A 16,834-nucleotide genomic window follows, 5' to 3' on the forward strand; every position below is an offset into this window, starting at 1 on the left:
ATTGTAAGCTTGGAGATGATTTAGACAGCCTCTCTTCATATCTGGTATAAACAAAATTGTTTCAACCTACAGCAGAACTTTATAGTCAAGACTGACCTACAAAATAGCACAGAAATTATTATAGCTTACTCTGCAAGCAATGTATTTCACTTTGATGTCAAGACCACTGAAAACAAGGAAACCATTTCAAGGACTTAATTCAAATCTCTGTTTGGATGGATGTTATTTTAGGAGTTAGAGGCTTTGTTTTTGGCAATGAAGTTAAGTATGAAGGCTACACAGGTATGATATAGTTATGATGATAGAATTTGACATTTCACAAGGGTTACCTGAACGTACCATGAGGGGAGTACATACGGGAACTTTACACACCCAGAGCTGCCAGGTTTGTTGAAAACCCTAGTTTGTAGGTTTTATGGCGCTGTTATCCATTTTATTATGCTTCAGTAGGAGGAAGATTTAACATTTCATTCCATTCCACACACTTTATTTATTTGATTGTTTTTTAATTACCACAATTAATTAATAATGGGTCAAATCCAGCAAGCAGATCTTTTCCCCCTTTTTTCCCCTTTCAAGTGTGACTATTGATATTTTATAGGGAAGGTATCTTCATAAGCCACTTTTGGCCCTCTAACCTCTCCTGTTCATGTTCAAACGTATTTTCTATCTTATTTTTTACTGTATATTATTATTTACTGTATTGTATATGTGCAAATAAACTGAATTAAACTAAAAATAGATAGAGAGAACAATTAATTGCTGTTGGTGGGTGTAAAGGTGTATCGCTACGTAACGCAAAAGATGTGCCAATACTTATGTTATAAATAACTTAGGGAGCTAGAATTCTTAGATGTTTTGCACAAACACATACAGAATCACCCACAAAACAGTGATGTGCAACTTTACAAACATGCAAATTAAGCATTTACATAAATCAAAAATAACTACATTGAAACCCTAAATATGGATACATTAACCTTCACTATTTTTTTTAGTAATTTCTTGAGAACTGAATTTCTTCGCTGAAGAGTTTTTCACTTCACAGTCTACTGATGGTTTAGACACTGTGATAGGGGGTTAGAGCGCGACGCATCTGGCAACACTAGCGAGGCCGCTCACGAGGTTCTTCCTTTCTCAGCCAGCACCGTTGTAGCGGGTGAGTGCGTGGCGTGGATGGACTGGTGAAATTTGTCAAAATTTACTCAAATCAGTCAATTTTGAGTTTCACTAGAACGCCGCCAACATGCCGGCGTATTTTCAAAGGCCAGAGAATGCTCTGAAACGAGCGAACGGTGAGTAGAAATACAGCTTCATGTTTCACAAATGCCAGACATTCACGCTAACTAGCTACCATTAGCTGACTTTAGCCTTCAGGTGCCTCATCGCTAGTGCTGCAGCGTTGTTAGCCTGGCTAACTGCTAATACTAGCTGCAATGGCGGGGTAGCCATATCGCTTTCTTACGACTACGTTAGTGTGTAGCTAACCGGCTAGGCCACATTTGTGGTACTCACTGACGTTGTTGTATGAAATCCGTGATATTTTCAAATGTAGCTTAGACGGCAAACATTCGTGACAGCTTTGTAACGTTAGTGACATGTCTGTTAGCTAACGTCATTGTCAATTGTTCGTGCTTTCTCATCTTGTAACGTCAGCGTTAAGTTAATGCTAATGTCATGTTCACCAAGCACCACGGGCCTGACAATGTCAGGCAGATTTAGCTTACCACGACATTTTGTGGGGTTAGTGCGAGATGTTAAGGCTTTGTAATGTATGTATGCAGTTACCATTAACCCGTGATGGAGCTTACATTGGCCTATTTTCCGATGTGATTACGCAGAGTTTCTTGAGGTTGGCAAGAAGCAGCCAGCGTTGGATGTTTTGTATGATGTCATCAAGAGCAAGAAACATCGAACATGGCAGAAGATCCACGAGCCCATCATGCTCAAGTACCTGGAGCTCTGTGTGGATCTCCGCAAGAGCCACCTGGCCAAGGAGGGTCTCTACCAGTACAAGAACATCTGTCAGCAGGTGTGTGTGTGGAGAAACCTGTGATGTTTGCACAGATCATGTAGTTTTTCCACACCAGAGTCTTTTGGAGTCAAAGTGTAATGTTTGTATTTGCTTTCAGGTGAATATCAAATCTCTGGAGGATGTGGTTAGGGCTTACCTGAAGCTGGCGGAGGAGAAGACTGAGACAGCCAAGGAGGAGTCCCAGCAGATGGTCCTGGACATCGAGGATCTGGACAACATCCAGACTCCTGAAAGGTGAGGATGCTCAAATGTTGGATGTGTGTTTTTGTAACAAACACTCCATATATGTTGGATTGCCTTTAACTTAATACAGATAGATGCAATTGAAATTGATATCATGCTGAAGTCAGGTGATTGTGTGTTATACAGTAAACTGATGGCACAGCTGATGGTAAAAGGTATTGAGCATGTGCTTGATGAATCTCTGAGGGATTATTGACATTGACTTGTTGTGACTTTAGTGTGCTCCTGAGCGCTGTGAGCGGAGAGGACACTCAGGATCGTACTGATCGCCTGCTGCTCACTCCTTGGGTGAAGTTCCTGTGGGAGTCCTACCGCCAGTGCCTGGACCTGCTGCGAAACAACTCCAAGGTGGAGCGCCTCTACCATGACATTGCCCAGCAAGGTTGGTGGCGCACCCTGAATACCTTTTTTATTAAGTACATTTTGTATTATTTTATCTCTTATTTTCTGAACTGAGTGTCATATTTTCTTTAAGGCTGCATAAACATTGCTGTCAACCAAATATTTTATATTTTGTCTGTTTTCATGTTTGTAGATGTTATATCATATAGATGATAACATATATACAGAACATGGCAGTGGTACCACTTTTAAAATGATAAACACTGTCATTTTCAGCTGATAATAAAGGAATTAATGTTTTAATAGGTACAATAGAATATGCATTTAAAAGTTCAATGTAAATATAGTTTTTATCTTCCCAAAATTTTGATCAAATTGTACCATTTTATAGTGAGATTAAAATACAGGAAATTATTCATAAAAGACAAATATGCATTAACAAAAATTCTGTTTGACGTTATGTACTAAATTCTGTAAATAATATATGGTCATCTTTTCTGCAGCATTCAAGTTCTGTCTTCAGTACACCCGTAAAGCAGAATTTCGCAAGCTGTGTGACAACCTGCGTATGCATCTGGGTCAGATCCAGCGCCACCACAACCAGAGCACTGCCATCAACCTGAACAACCCTGAAAGCCAGTCGATGCACCTGGAGACACGTCTGGTGCAGCTGGACAGCGCCATAAGCATGGAGCTCTGGCAGGTCTGTCCACCTAACACTGAATCTCTACCACATCAGCATGCATGCATGTTTTGGTGTACCTCCTAAAAACTGAAACATCAAAAACATTTTCAGAAATGCTTTAGAAAGTAGTAAACAGTAACAGAACAGTATACAGGGTAGGAAACCTGTGTAGCTCTTTAATGTTCTCCAGTGTGTCAATTAAATGTGACAGATGAAGATGATATTGTTACTGATGTAGTATTGTTTCTATGTTTTCAGGAAGCATTCAAGGCTGTTGAGGACATCCATGGCCTGTTTGCTCTTTCCAAGAAGCCTCCCAAACCCCAGCTTATGGCCAACTACTACAACAAGGTGTCTACTGTGTTCTGGAAATCTGGAAATGCTCTCTTCCATGCCTGCACTCTCCACCGGCTCTACCACCTCTCAAGGGAGATGCGCAAGAATCTGACCCAAGATGAGATGCAGAGGTATCTTATTCACTGTCTGTAGATAAGTGCACACGTTTTACTCTGGTAGTGACCAGATGGTTAATAACACTGACTTCTGATCTTCAGGATGTCCACCAGAGTCCTCCTGGCCACACTGTCTATTCCCATCACCCCCGAGCGCACTGACATTGCTCGGCTGCTGGACATGGATGGCATCATTGTGGAAAAACACCGCAGGCTGGCCACCCTCCTGGGCCTGCAGTCTCCACCAACCCGGCAGAGTCTCATCAATGACATGGTACATCATGTGTATAAGAAAAGAGCCTTTTTAAGTGTTTGCTTGAAATTATGTATTGTGTACAAATGTATATTTCAATGTTGCTTTCTAGGTGAGATTTAACTTGCTGCAGTATGTCGTACCTGACGTAAAAGAACTTTACAACTGGCTTGAGGTGGACTTCCATCCTCTGAAGCTGAGTGGAAGAGTGACCAAGGTAATTAATCTGGCAACAACCAGCTTGATGATTTGGAAAATATACCACCCATCTGAGTAGTTATTTTTAGTTGCAGTTTATGTTCATTTAATTAAATACATTTATTGAAGCTAGTCATTTGGTAACAAACTTATTCTCCTATTAGGTGTTGAACTGGGTGAGAGACCAGGCTGAGAAGGAGGCTGATCTGCAGCAGTATGTCCCACACCTGCAGAGTAATACCATCCTGAGACTCCTGCAACAGGTAATGATTTTTCATTCCCCTGGAATGCTCTCCTAAATCACTTCAACAACATACTGGTAGACATCTTTCTCATTATTTTGTGTCCATTATATCAGGTTGCACAGATCTATCAAAGCATCGAGTTCACCCGTCTGGCCTCCCTGGTTCCATTTGTGGACGCCTTCCAGCTAGAGCGCTCCATTGTGGATGCTGCCCGGCATTGTGATCTGCAGGTAGGGTCAAGATCAGGAGAGATTATGCATTTTGGTGTGTGTTTATCATACTGTTCTAACATTTCCTTTTTCCTGTAGGTCCGTATAGACCACTCTTCTCGAACGCTGAGCTTTGGCTCTGACCTGAACTACTCGACCAAAGAGGACGCCCCTGTTGGTCCTTTCCTGCAGAACATGCCCTCAGAGCAGATAAGGAACCAGCTGACTGCCATGTCTGCTTCTTTGGCCAAGGCCATCTACATCATCAAGCCTGCCTCCATCCTGGTAAGTTCACCCTCTTGCTGAGCTCTTATATAGACATATCGAGACCGTAGCCACCTGATCACTGACCAACTCGCATCTAATACAAACAGACACGTACATTCATTATGTGGTCTTGAACTCTAATTCACTAGTAGTCTCTTGGCACAATACACACTGCTTTATCCTTCAACTCTTAAACTGCATTTCGATGTTTTGTCTGTCACAGCAAGAGCGCGAAGAGCAGAGCCAACAGGCCATCGCTGCCTATCTGAAAAATGCCCGCAAAGATCACCAGCGCATCCTGGCTCGTAGACAGACCATTGAAGAGCGTAAGGAGCGACTGGAGAGCCTGAACATTCAGCGTGAGAAGGAGGAGCTGGAGCAGCGGGAGGCTGAGATGCAGAAGGTTCGCAAGGCTGAGGAGGAACGTCTGCGCCAGGAGGCCAAAGAGAGAGAGAAGGAGCGCATCATGCAGGAGCATGAGCAGATCAAGAAGAAGACAGTCCGTGAAAGGCTGGAGCAGATCAAGAAGACTGAACTTGGAGCCAAGGCCTTCAAGGATATTGATATTGAGGTAGGCAAAATAACCAACTTGATTGAACTCCATATTGCAGAAGTAGGTCTTTATAATATAAAGTTCAAAGGAGAGACTAACAAATCTGTTTTTACAGGACCTTGAGGAGCTGGATCCTGACTTCATCATGGCCAAACAGGTGGAGCAGCTGGAGAAGGAGAAGAAGGAACTTCAGGAGCGTCTGAAGAACCAGGAGAAGAAGGTAAGTGAGTGATACATCAGTGAAAATATCAGTCACCTAGATGTGGATTGGACACTAATTTTCTTTCTCTCCAGATTGACTACTTCGAGAGGGCAAAACGTCTCGAGGAGATTCCTCTTATCAAAAAAGCTTATGAGGAGCAGCGTGTCAAGGATATGGAACTATGGGAGCTCCAGGAGGAGGAGAGGGTATGTAAAAAAAAACTAACATAACAAACAAACTACAAATTACATACATGGATAAGGGAAATATTAGTACACCCCAGTGAGTATCTAGAATGACTGAGCCTTTTTCTTTTTGTTGTAGATCAGTAACATGAAAGTTGAACGGGAGAAGGCTCTGGAGCACAAGAAGCGCATGTCCAGGATGATGGAGGACAAAGAGAACTTCTTGTCCAAAATAACCGCTGCCCGTAGCTTCATTTATGAGGTAAGACCTTTTAGTCCTTCATCACCTTAAGCTGAGTACTGATACAGTAATCACTCATTTTCTTTGTCCCTTCGCTGTCACGAGGCAGCTACTGCCTTGTGGCATGAATGCTGCGAAGTGCATGTGAGAGGGGAGTGTGAGGTCATGTCAGACTGGAAAGTTACATTGCGTTTACAGTATATTAACTATTTACCATGACCACATTCTTTCTATAACCTCAACCAAGTGGTTTTAGTTGCCTCAACTTAACTTTTCTGAGAGAGAGAAAAGACCACAAGTAAAAGAATGTGAGAAATGAAGTGATGACATCTATTTTTTTTTTTTTTAAATCTTGCTTTCCTGTTTGCAATGTCATGTATGACGAAATGCAAAACCAAGGGAATCACATATTATTATCAGACCTGAGCTTCAGATTCTAATGTATTTGTAGCTGATAATTGTGGAATTGCCAAAATCTGACTTTCATCAAACATCCATCCATCAAGACAATTAAAATGCAAATGAACTTAAGTGCCCCCCTGCTCCTACCACAGTAATGATGTGGAACAGAGCGTTGAAAGCAGTGCTTTCAAATCCACTATTCTGTCTTTGAAGGAAAAACTGAAATCTTTCGAGGAGCGCCTGGTGGAGGAGAGGAAGAAGCGTCTGGAAGAAAGGAAGAAGCAGCGCAAAGAGGACAGGCGTAATACTTACTACCGCCAGAAAGAGGAAGAGGCACAGCGTATCCACGAGGAGCAGCTCAAGAAAGGTAATTCATGTCTGTTTGCACATGTGCATCGGAACACAAACACCTGTCAGCCAACCAGCCATGATAACTTCCAGTTTTCCACTTTAATCCTCTGCACTCTTCTAATCGTGTCAGTTGCTCAAAGTCTGCCACACCCTGCTTTTCTTTTATTAAAGTAAAATGTGGTAGCTCTTACTTTGTCAAGAGTTTGTGTAGTTTGAACACGCCTCATTTTGTTTTCTTGCTTTTGTTACAGAGCGCGAGGAGCGTGAACGCCTGGAACAAGAGCAGCGTGAGGAGGAGGAGAGGGAGTACCAGGAGCGTCTGCGCAAGCTGGAGGAGCAGGAACGGAAGCAGCGCGCTCGTCAGCAGGAGATCGAAGAGCGAGAACGCCGCCGTGAGGAGGAGAGACGGGGCCCCCCAGAGGAGAAAGCCAAGGTACAAATTAGCTTTTTTTTCTCCACACTGATGGTCAGAGCCTACAGTTATTGAGTCTCATAGTCAGTTGTGTGTCATGAAGGAATATATGAAGGAATCACAGGTTTTATCTTGATATCCCACCTAGGATAATTGTGATATCACGTTGCCTAGAATAAATAAAAACCTAAATGGTGGTTGGTTGGTAAGAATTGGTCAGATATCATTCAAATGTAAAATGACTATAAACTGGCAAAAGGCTGAACGTAAGAGAGGTCATATGTTTAGAGTAAAGGATACACCTGTGTATAAATATCATTATATTAAGTTTAATGGTGTCAATCTTAACATAATGCAAGACAATTTATCACAAGGGTTTGTCATAAAATATTGTGATACATTTAATATAAAAGTGCGAAGGGAGTCCAAATATATTGTCACGCAAGTTCAAGGAGCGACTGCAGGCCAAAACATCCTGCATGTTTATGCTCATAACTGACATCACGTGTCATGTAGGGACAAATTAGGTCTACAGACCTTTTGAGTGATCCGGACGTAATGACACAATGTGTGTTGATCAATATGTTTTGCTTATACAGGATTGGGGCGAGAAGGAAAAGGACAAGGAGGAGGGAGGAGGAGGATGGAGGAGGCGCACAGATGGAGGTGATTCAGAGTGGCGTCGTCCTGTACCTGACAGGTATGTTTTGGTGACTCAACTTAATCCTACTTTTTTATTGTTAACCCCATTAAACCATGAGGGGCTACATAACATTGCCTGGGCTCTCTCTAGGGACTGGAGACAGGAGGGCCGTGATGATGACAAAGAGGAGCCCTTCAAGCGAGGAGAAGGTCCTCGCAGGGGCGGAGACGACAGAGGACCCCGTCGTGGCTTTGATGATGATCGAGGCCCTCGTCGTGGCGGTGACGATGACCGCCCTCCACGCAGAGGGATGGACGATGACCGTGGTCCACGTAGAGGCTTTGATGATGACCGCGGCCCAAGGAGGGGTGGAGACGACGACCGCGGCCCCAGGCGTGGCTTCGATGATGACCGCGGCCCCAGGCGTGGCTTTGATGAAGACCGCGGCCCCAGGCGTGGCTTTGATGAGGACAGAGGTCCGAGGCGTGGCTTTGATGAGGACAGAGGTTCCCGTAGAGGCATGGATGATTCCAGGGGTTTCAGGCGTGGGGCTGATGATGACTGGGGCCCCAGAAGAGGAGGAGATGATGACAGAGGTGGAAGGAGAGGCATGGATGATGGGCCACATCATGGTGATGATGATGATGCCAAACCCTGGAAGCCCCTGGGCAGACCTGGTAAGCCTGTAGCCATTCAGCTGCTAATAAGTGATAGAGAGGTCTTATATGAAGAGCGCTTTATACAACAGGCAGACCACTCAGCAGTTCAGTGTTCAAGTGTAATGTCCAGCAGGATGACGTCATGAGCAAATGCTTCTGTTGCAGGTGGTTGGCGTGAGCGGGAGAAGGCCCGAGAGGAGAGCTGGGGCCCCCCCCGTGATGACGCCCGAGAAGACAGAGATGATGCTGACGGAGAGGAAAAATCCAGCGACTCCTTCAGAGACCGTCGCCCACAGAGGTGGGCCTGATGGACCTATGCCAAGAGTTTTGATTTATTTTTTGTAATGAATGCAGAGATATCGCACCTTTTCAGTGAGTTGTCACTGTGATGTTCATTTGTGTCACTATGTTTTCAGAGAGGAGAGTGGCTGGAGGAAAGCAGACACTGACGAAGGAAGCAGCTGGAGAGAGACTCGCAGGGAGGACACAAACCGCGATGATCGCCGCAATGACCGCCGTGAAAGAGACCGCGAGCAGAGAGGCCCGCAGAGAGAAAATGATGACGGTAAGCAGAGCGTGATTAAGGAACTTACAGCAAGCTAGTATTGATTGATGCCTGGAAAAAAAGTTACAAAATTACTTTGAAGTGGGTGTGAACTGTGAACTCTAGTACCCACCATGTTGTAACAAAACAATTGGGTACGCAACGTGCAGGTGTTGTATTTAGCCAGCAGAGGTCACTGTTTACCTGCTTAATTAGTGCCACAGCAGGCGTCTTTAAAAAGATAGCCACCAGATTGGACAAGTAAAACTTCTGAACTAGAGTTATACTTTTAACATGTCCTAATGAGCGTCCTTGCGTCCCCAGGAGGTACTTGGCGTCGTGGAGGTGATGATAAGCGGGAGGAGCCTGACAGGGAGCGGCCCAGAGAGAGGGAAAGGGAGCGCGATGCTGATGGAGAAAAGGGTTGGCGTACTGACAAAGATAACCCTCGTCGCACCAAGAACGAGACAGATGATGACGGCTGGACCACTGTCCGCCGCTGAGCAACAACCTCTGCATCCGATTGGCTCCTTTAATGATGAATTGGTTTTGAAAGAAATACTATTCAATATCCCATCAGCCAGTTAGTTACAGCTGTGAATTAATGGCTTCAAGCTTCTGATGCTCATGTGCGTTAATCCTTTGAATTCAATATTTGTAGACGGTAGTTTTCCTGGGGATTTTCTCCCTTTCATCTTTATTTTGATTTTCAGCAGTTTTGAACCCGAGGCTCCTCACCACCCAGAACACCATCAACCAATGAACTTGTGTGCACTTAGGCCTCATGCAAACCATCAATGTAAACATGACTGCCCCCAGTGTACTTACTTTACGACGTGAAACTGACTAAAAATCGGAAACCAATGTACTCGTTCCAACTTTCAAATCAAACTCAGTGTATCACCAACTGCCTCTTTGAAATAATTAACCTTCGCATAGATGTTATATTATAGCACAGATCCACAACTCGTGTGATGGCAATGACTATGAATTTGTCATGTGCGTCAGTGATCTCTGCTCTCATCTAACGTTTCAGATGCTTCATAACCAGATAAAGAACTAGTGGAGTTTACCTTTTGATGTGCATGCTTAGAGTATTCAATTGGTCTTGCTTGATATCCAGTGTGTGGTTCTATCTTGCTGCAATAAGTGGTATCAAACCAGGTTGCATGTGTACAGATAAAGCCTTTATTAATAAAGATGTTTGCTCACCAACCTACGTGTTCATTTTGTCTCAAATGTTATATGACCATCAAAGATTGCAGCACATGCGTTTGTCTGATGTACAAAAAAAACATCACTAAAGACGGTGGTTCCCATCCTGGGGGTCCAAACCCTCCTACGGGGTTGCAGGATATGAAAGCAGAAACTTCGTCAGCTACACAAAAGTGTTTATTTTCTCTGACTTTCCTCAAATCTTAGTGTGTGAGAGAGTGTTGAATGTTTACTCTAGAAATGGCATGAGAAGAACAAACCGACGTACGAAACCTGTGTTCTTTGTTTTAAGGGTCTCGACGGGTCATTTGATTTAAGATGTCATAGCTGACTCTACAAATATCTTCCAGTATCTGTATTAGTTTGAATTAGTGGTATTAGAATAGAGCCCTTATTAAGTATCTCTGACAAACTAAGATGTGAAAATACAGCCTTGATGGGGAACTGTATTGGTTATAGTAACTGTATTGGTAGCAGTCATAGTATCAGCTCGAAGTGCCCTGACTTCTACATGGTGAAACTAAATCATTCTTCATTTTGTTGGGGGCTTGCTGAGTCTCTCTGCTTTTCAAGGGACCGTGAAGCTCCTCAGACCCCAGTTTTTGGTACCTTTTTTTATCACACTACCATCATACAACCACTAGAGGTCGGTAAAGCACCGTGGAGAGGAGCGACACGCTCCACCGTGTGAAAGCAGCCGAGGTGTGTTGGTTCATGTCTATGATCAGCAGTTAACTCGGTGTAAAACCCAGGAAAATATAAACATGCATGCAGTGGTCAACATGCAGCCAATTAGCAAACCAGTAACAGTTTGTTAAAAAACCAAAAACCTCAACCACGCTGAACTCTGCCTTAAAAAATATGCTTGTTTTGTTCAGTAACAACACATGGCTTTGAATTTGGCTGCCCTGGCCCGATTTATAGCTACGATGAACTATAGACCTAATAATAATGATAATAATAATAACACTAATAATAGTAATAATGTATTAAGACACTGACTAATATTTATTAGGTGATATTACGTAACGAAAGCCTGTACCTTAATGAAGTGACTAGGCGACTTCAAACAAAACATCTACAAAATGCAATGATTCCTCACAGTGTTGATAAAAACGACATCATCTGGATTCAGACATTTTTAAGACGTCAAATCAGGCGCAGTCTGTGTTGCACAGCTGTTGGGACTCTGACAGCTCTGAGAAACCCATTTTATTCTGTAGTTTGTATTTTCTTCCACAGAGAGCCTGAACCTACCCGCACACATAAAACCTCACGCACACTTTGTCCGTGAGCTGCGTTTGAATAGTGATAAATATATATATATGGCCTTGACGAGAAGTTAGTGATGACAACAACAATAATAATATTAGTCGTTATTATTATTATTATTATTATTATTGTTGTTATTATTATTATAAGGATAATAATAATAATAATCCCAACGCTTAAGTAAAGCTACACTCTGTTCCTTTAAAGGGCTTCTTCAATGTTCTAACCTCTGAAGTCATATTAACTTTATATTAACATGTCCATCAATTCTCAAAAAAAAATTCAAAAAAATCATGCAAACAAAAATTACAAACAAAAATGTATTTCAATAATTTGTAGAAGACTATACAGCATTGCTGAGTTTCCTATTCTCCGCGCGCTGTCATTAGCGTGCCTCGCGTCTCCGTGAAGGGCCTCGGTGCGCCGCCGTGGCCGCAGCTGCGTGCTGCTCCGCACACGGGGGCCGACAAGCCTGCAGTCACAGGTAGCTCCCGCAGTAAACACCTGAGCATCCTGCGCGGAGCGACACGCAGCGAGCCGCCGGTGGGAAGGTGCTACTGAATGTTGAAGGCTCCTGTCAGCCTTCACTCGGAGTCCCGTGTGGTCGACAGAAAGCTCTAAAGCTGGTTCGTGTCTCCGCTGTCTCGCAGACATCCCGTCCAGCGGACGCGAAGAGTGTCTTCAATTTGGAGACTTATCGAAATAGAATCTGCAGGAAACGGGAAAACGAGCAGGGACGAAACAAGAACTATTTCTCCACACGACTCCAGTTTTAGCAAACCACAACCAGCAGCAACACTGAGAAACGAATGAAGGCCGAGTGACAGCCAATTAAGCTCGTGCTAAATATCATCCGCGCGCACAGCATCGAAAATAAGACTTTAATAGAGCTGATTTGATGTTTGCGCAACATTGTTGTGCTTAATTAGAAATAATCACTTGCTGGTGCTAACACTGCACCCCCCCCCCCCCCCCCCCACCCTTAAAAAATCAGTTTGAACCTGTCACAGACCTTAAATGCAAATAAGCAGGCTACCTTGAGCTTTTCTGCTGGTTCAGATGAGTGTGTTAAATGTCCCGGAGATATATGTGCGCGCGCGTGAGAGAGAGAGAGAGAGTGTATATGTGAGTGTGTGTGTGTGCGCGCGCGTGCGGGGGGCTCCTCTCTGGACGAATCCGTTCCGTGTCGCGCGTGAGAGTCCGCCTCTCCGCGCCCCTGCTTCCCATTGACGCACTTTTTAAGCGTCTTCCCCTTCTCCACCTTAAGGCGAGCAGCGGCGGCAGCGACCAATCACCATGCCATTACAGCCTTCAGAGGAAGCTGTTTATGGGACTGCAGCGCTAATTAGGCTCATGAACTAACAAATCTGCCTGCACGAACCCGGCGAGGAAAACGATCACATCCATGGATTAGTCTGGGAGTAGCCGAGCACTTTTTATTTTGGCTTTCTCGACACTGCCGCCTTTTCCCAACTTATTTACTGCGCAGAAACTTTCCCTCTTTCTTGGGTGTGGAGTATTTTTTAAGCGAGAGCGCCTACGACAACTTTAACTTAAACTGGGGAATCTGGACTATCAGACCATGTTTCAACCTACACCCAAGAGGTGTTTCACTATAGAGTCTTTAGTGGCGAAGGATAATCCTGTACCGGCGTCCCGCTCCGAGGAGCCCATCAGGCCAGCGGCTCTCAGCTATGCAAACTCCGGCCAGATGAACCCCTTTCTCAACGGCTTTCACTCCGGCGGCAGGGGCGTCTACTCTAACCCGGACTTGGTGTTTGCCGAGGCGGTCTCTCATCAGCAAAACTCCGCCGTCCCGGTGCATTCTGTGGCCCCGCCGCACGCTCTGGCCGCTCATCCGCTTTCATCCTCACACAGTCCGCACCCGCTTTTTGCCAGCCAGCAAAGGGACCCCTCAACTTTCTACCCCTGGTTATTACACAGATATAGGTACTTGGGTCACAGATTTCAAGGTAAGTTGTCAAAGTGCTTCGTTTGGCTCATTTTTACGCACGAAACGCGCCGAGCGGCTGGAGAGTGGTTACTGAACGCTCCATCAGTACGAAGAGCAGCTGTAGATGGAATTAAAAATCTGTAGCAGAGCACTTTCATATTCTCACGCTAAAACAGACACGTATTTAAAGGATTATTTCGCTCAACAAAAAAATGACCCTGCAATTAATTTCTTCATTATGAAAGAAAATAAAAATCTTGCGTAAACCCCCCCCCCCCCATAATTGTTGCCTTGACTTCTGTAGCTGTCTGCTGCGTGGAGCGTCTTCTATTCGAAGCTAAAAGACCAGTGGAAATGTTGACATGTTTGTACACTGTGGGTCCTGCAGGTTATGTAAAGCACATGATCCATATGCATGCGTAAAAACGAAACCCATGGATCTCGCTGCTCTGCAGTTTCTGCCAAGACGTCTTCCACATTTCAACTACAAAGATACAGTTTTGTTTTTAAAAGACAAAAAAATGTGATTAGCCTATTGCTAATTTTCTGAGGCAGACAAAAGTCAAATTTCGGATCATTTTAATTTAAACTGAGATGAATTGGCCTCCGGGATGTTTACACTCTCAGAAAATTCGTTAATTATTTTTGCTTTTGATTGCTAATTTTATGGAATTTATATTTGTGATTATTTGGGGGGGTTTTTTCTCTGACAAATTAAAGCAGAATTATCATATTTTATATACATTTGTTTTGAAATTAATTTCTAGTGTTTTTCGGGCAGCTGTTTATTTAAACGCCTTCACGCTGCTTCCATTTTTACCTGTGATTTAGTTTACAAAGGCTGTTTATGAGCTAATTTAATTAGGCCCAGGATTAAACCTGCTCTGTGACGTTTCCCTCGTTCCTTCATGCGGTGGTCTCACTAATGTCAGATGAAGAAAGCCCACAATTAGCAATAATTTAAAATACACCGCTTTTCGATGAATGACCTTGTTTTAATGACTGATGTCCGGCTTCCTCCTCACACATTATTATCATGCCACATTTCCAGGCTGCCCTGTCGCTCCGCGGCAGCGCGCAGGCCTGCTGCTTCTTACACAACTGTTCATATCTAATAAAACAGAAGGTCATGACGGAGCCTCGTTTTCTGCTCGTTCCCAGGTAATGAAACGAGTCCAGAGAGCTTCCTTTTGCACAACGCGCTGGCCAGAAAGCCCAAAAGAATCCGGACAGCTTTTTCACCTTCGCAACTCCTGCGGCTCGAACACGCGTTTGAGAAAAACCATTACGTGGTGGGAGCAGAGAGAAAACAGCTCGCCCACAGCCTTAGCCTCACAGAAACTCAGGTAAGACACGCAGTAACGTCCTCCACATTAAACCTCACATGCTGACCTCACCTGCACAGTGCGCTCATCTTATTTTCATATGACACACACCGTTAGAGCTGGCCTGCTCGCACCTTGTGGTCCTTTTAATTGCTCTTCCAAAAAAAGGTATTTCTCACGTTATGTCGTGGACTATACGTGATATTATTCTGCCTTCACTTCGCCTTTGCCGCTATAAAAAAGGAGGGTTTGTTAAGGCGTCGCAGTAAAGAGGAGGCATATAGTTTGCAAAACAATCATTTTAAATTATCAGCGGCCAAATTGTTTCCACACACCAGCGTCCATAAATGCATGTTGTCAACAGGAGACAGAGGCTTTCTGTTGGATCAAATCCACTGTCATTGTATAGGCCTAACCTCATTTTAGGAGGGGTTGAATTACTTTGTTTTGGGGGGGGAGAATGTTGCCTTTCAAAATGGAGGGCAAATTAACCAGTTAACCATTTTATGGGATAGGCGCTACAAAGAGCGAGGCGGGTTCAGTGAATTCCCCCCTGCCATATTTAAGATGCTGTTTGAGCCCATCAGCCGCTGTCTTTTGTCCGCTGTGTCTCCTTTTTGGACGGCGGGGCCTTTTTGGAGGGACTGAAGGGAGAAATGAACCATCACCTACTTCAATTAGCCCACTGAAAGCTTATTAAATGCACCTCAGTTGCCATTTAAGCGCTAAAAAGGGGGGTGGGGGTGGGGTTGGGGGGGGCTGCAGAGTGACAAAGCAGGAGCAGACAATTTATCGATGTAGTTGTTGTTAATTCCCCACGGCACCGTTTAACAGAGCTGAGTCGATTTGGAGGAGTGTGTGGAAATACGCGTTAAATATGTGACACGGAAGTGATTCCTTCATTTCTTTTTTACATCTGCACGTTGGCTTAGAAATATTCATAGTGAGGAAAAACAAATGTTCTGACCTACTTTACATGAAGCGTCAAAAGTTGTTTTTTTTTCCAGACGTCATTTTTTTTTTGTGTGAGCCTATGAACTAAAATATGTTTTGTTTATTCCAGCTCTCTTTGTTTTGTTTATTTCCATGTTTTTTTTTTTTGTTTTGTTTTTTTCCAGGGGCATATTGTGGGATGTAATAGATAACTTAAGCACCGTTCTGTTTTAAAGACAGAGTTGGCTGACCCTTTGTAGGCTGACTTCACCCTTTGTGCGTAAAATTAATATTATATATTGGAGTAGCAACTGTAATTCTATCATTTTGTCATTTAAAGGACTTTCCTGACAATATAATTGATCTTTGTTTATTCTGGCGGTTTGCTCTATGATCCCCGGCTGCAGGTCACAGTTTACTTTTTTATTTCCACTGCAGCGCTGCCTGCTTGTGTGTTGCCCTGCTATCCAAACAATGTGTCCCCTTTACGCACTGGCCAATCGCGGTTTATCTCGTGACACTGATCCAGGTTTTTTTTTTGTTTTCTGTCTCTTTTTTTTTCTCCCCCGCCCCAACCCACCCCCCCACCACCCCTCCTTCAGGTAAAAGTGTGGTTTCAGAACCGGAGGACGAAGTTCAAGCGACAGAAGTTGGAGGAGGAGGGCTCCGAGTCTCAGCAGAAGAAGAAAGGATCGCATCACATAAACCGGTGGAGACTGGCGACTAAACAGTCGAGCCCAGAGGAAATTGATGTCACTTCGGACGATTAAAAAACAACAACAAGAAAAGACTACATAAGCGTCTGAGCGAAGGAGGACATGGATAAAGGATGCCGTGTAGAGACAGAGAGAGGGTAAAAAGCCAACATTTCAGATCTCCGGAGATCGGCAGCTGAGGGTGAGAGAAACCCGACTGGTGGCACTGCTGTCACCATGTGGGTCTGTCAGTCCAAGTGACCCAGGAAAAGGGACTGACAGTGTCTCAGTCCACCAACCTGAACCCTTCCACGCACCA

The 16,834-nt window shown here is 44.1% G+C and overlaps 2 protein-coding genes across 2 annotated transcripts; both read left to right on the forward strand.

Annotated features, from left to right (window-relative positions):
• The first annotated feature begins 1,155 nt into the window (after positions 1 to 1,155).
• eif3s10 (eukaryotic translation initiation factor 3, subunit 10 (theta)) lies at positions 1,156 to 10,336 on the forward strand. The gene is made up of 22 exons (XM_070915918.1): positions 1,156 to 1,295; positions 1,842 to 2,032; positions 2,133 to 2,269; positions 2,497 to 2,660; positions 3,124 to 3,323; positions 3,564 to 3,772; positions 3,860 to 4,031; positions 4,123 to 4,227; positions 4,373 to 4,471; positions 4,567 to 4,683; positions 4,762 to 4,947; positions 5,153 to 5,500; positions 5,598 to 5,702; positions 5,777 to 5,890; positions 6,009 to 6,131; positions 6,726 to 6,879; positions 7,115 to 7,296; positions 7,875 to 7,975; positions 8,069 to 8,595; positions 8,743 to 8,875; positions 8,994 to 9,142; positions 9,446 to 10,336. The coding sequence occupies exons 1-22, from the start codon at positions 1,247 to 1,249 to the stop codon at positions 9,622 to 9,624; spliced, it is 3,744 nt and encodes a 1,247-aa protein (XP_070772019.1). The 5' UTR covers positions 1,156 to 1,246; the 3' UTR covers positions 9,625 to 10,336.
• A 2,854-nt stretch (positions 10,337 to 13,190) lies between these two features.
• On the forward strand, positions 13,191 to 16,590 carry emx2 (empty spiracles homeobox 2). The gene is made up of 3 exons (XM_070916199.1): positions 13,191 to 13,581; positions 14,724 to 14,908; positions 16,423 to 16,590. Exons 1-3 carry the CDS (start codon positions 13,191 to 13,193, stop codon positions 16,588 to 16,590), a joined length of 744 nt encoding a protein of 247 aa, XP_070772300.1.
• Positions 16,591 to 16,834: the final 244 nt, after the last annotated feature.

Source organism: Enoplosus armatus, chromosome 12 (genome assembly GCF_043641665.1).
Source record: "Enoplosus armatus isolate fEnoArm2 chromosome 12, fEnoArm2.hap1, whole genome shotgun sequence".
Classification (NCBI taxonomy): domain Eukaryota; kingdom Metazoa; phylum Chordata; class Actinopteri; order Centrarchiformes; family Enoplosidae; genus Enoplosus; species Enoplosus armatus.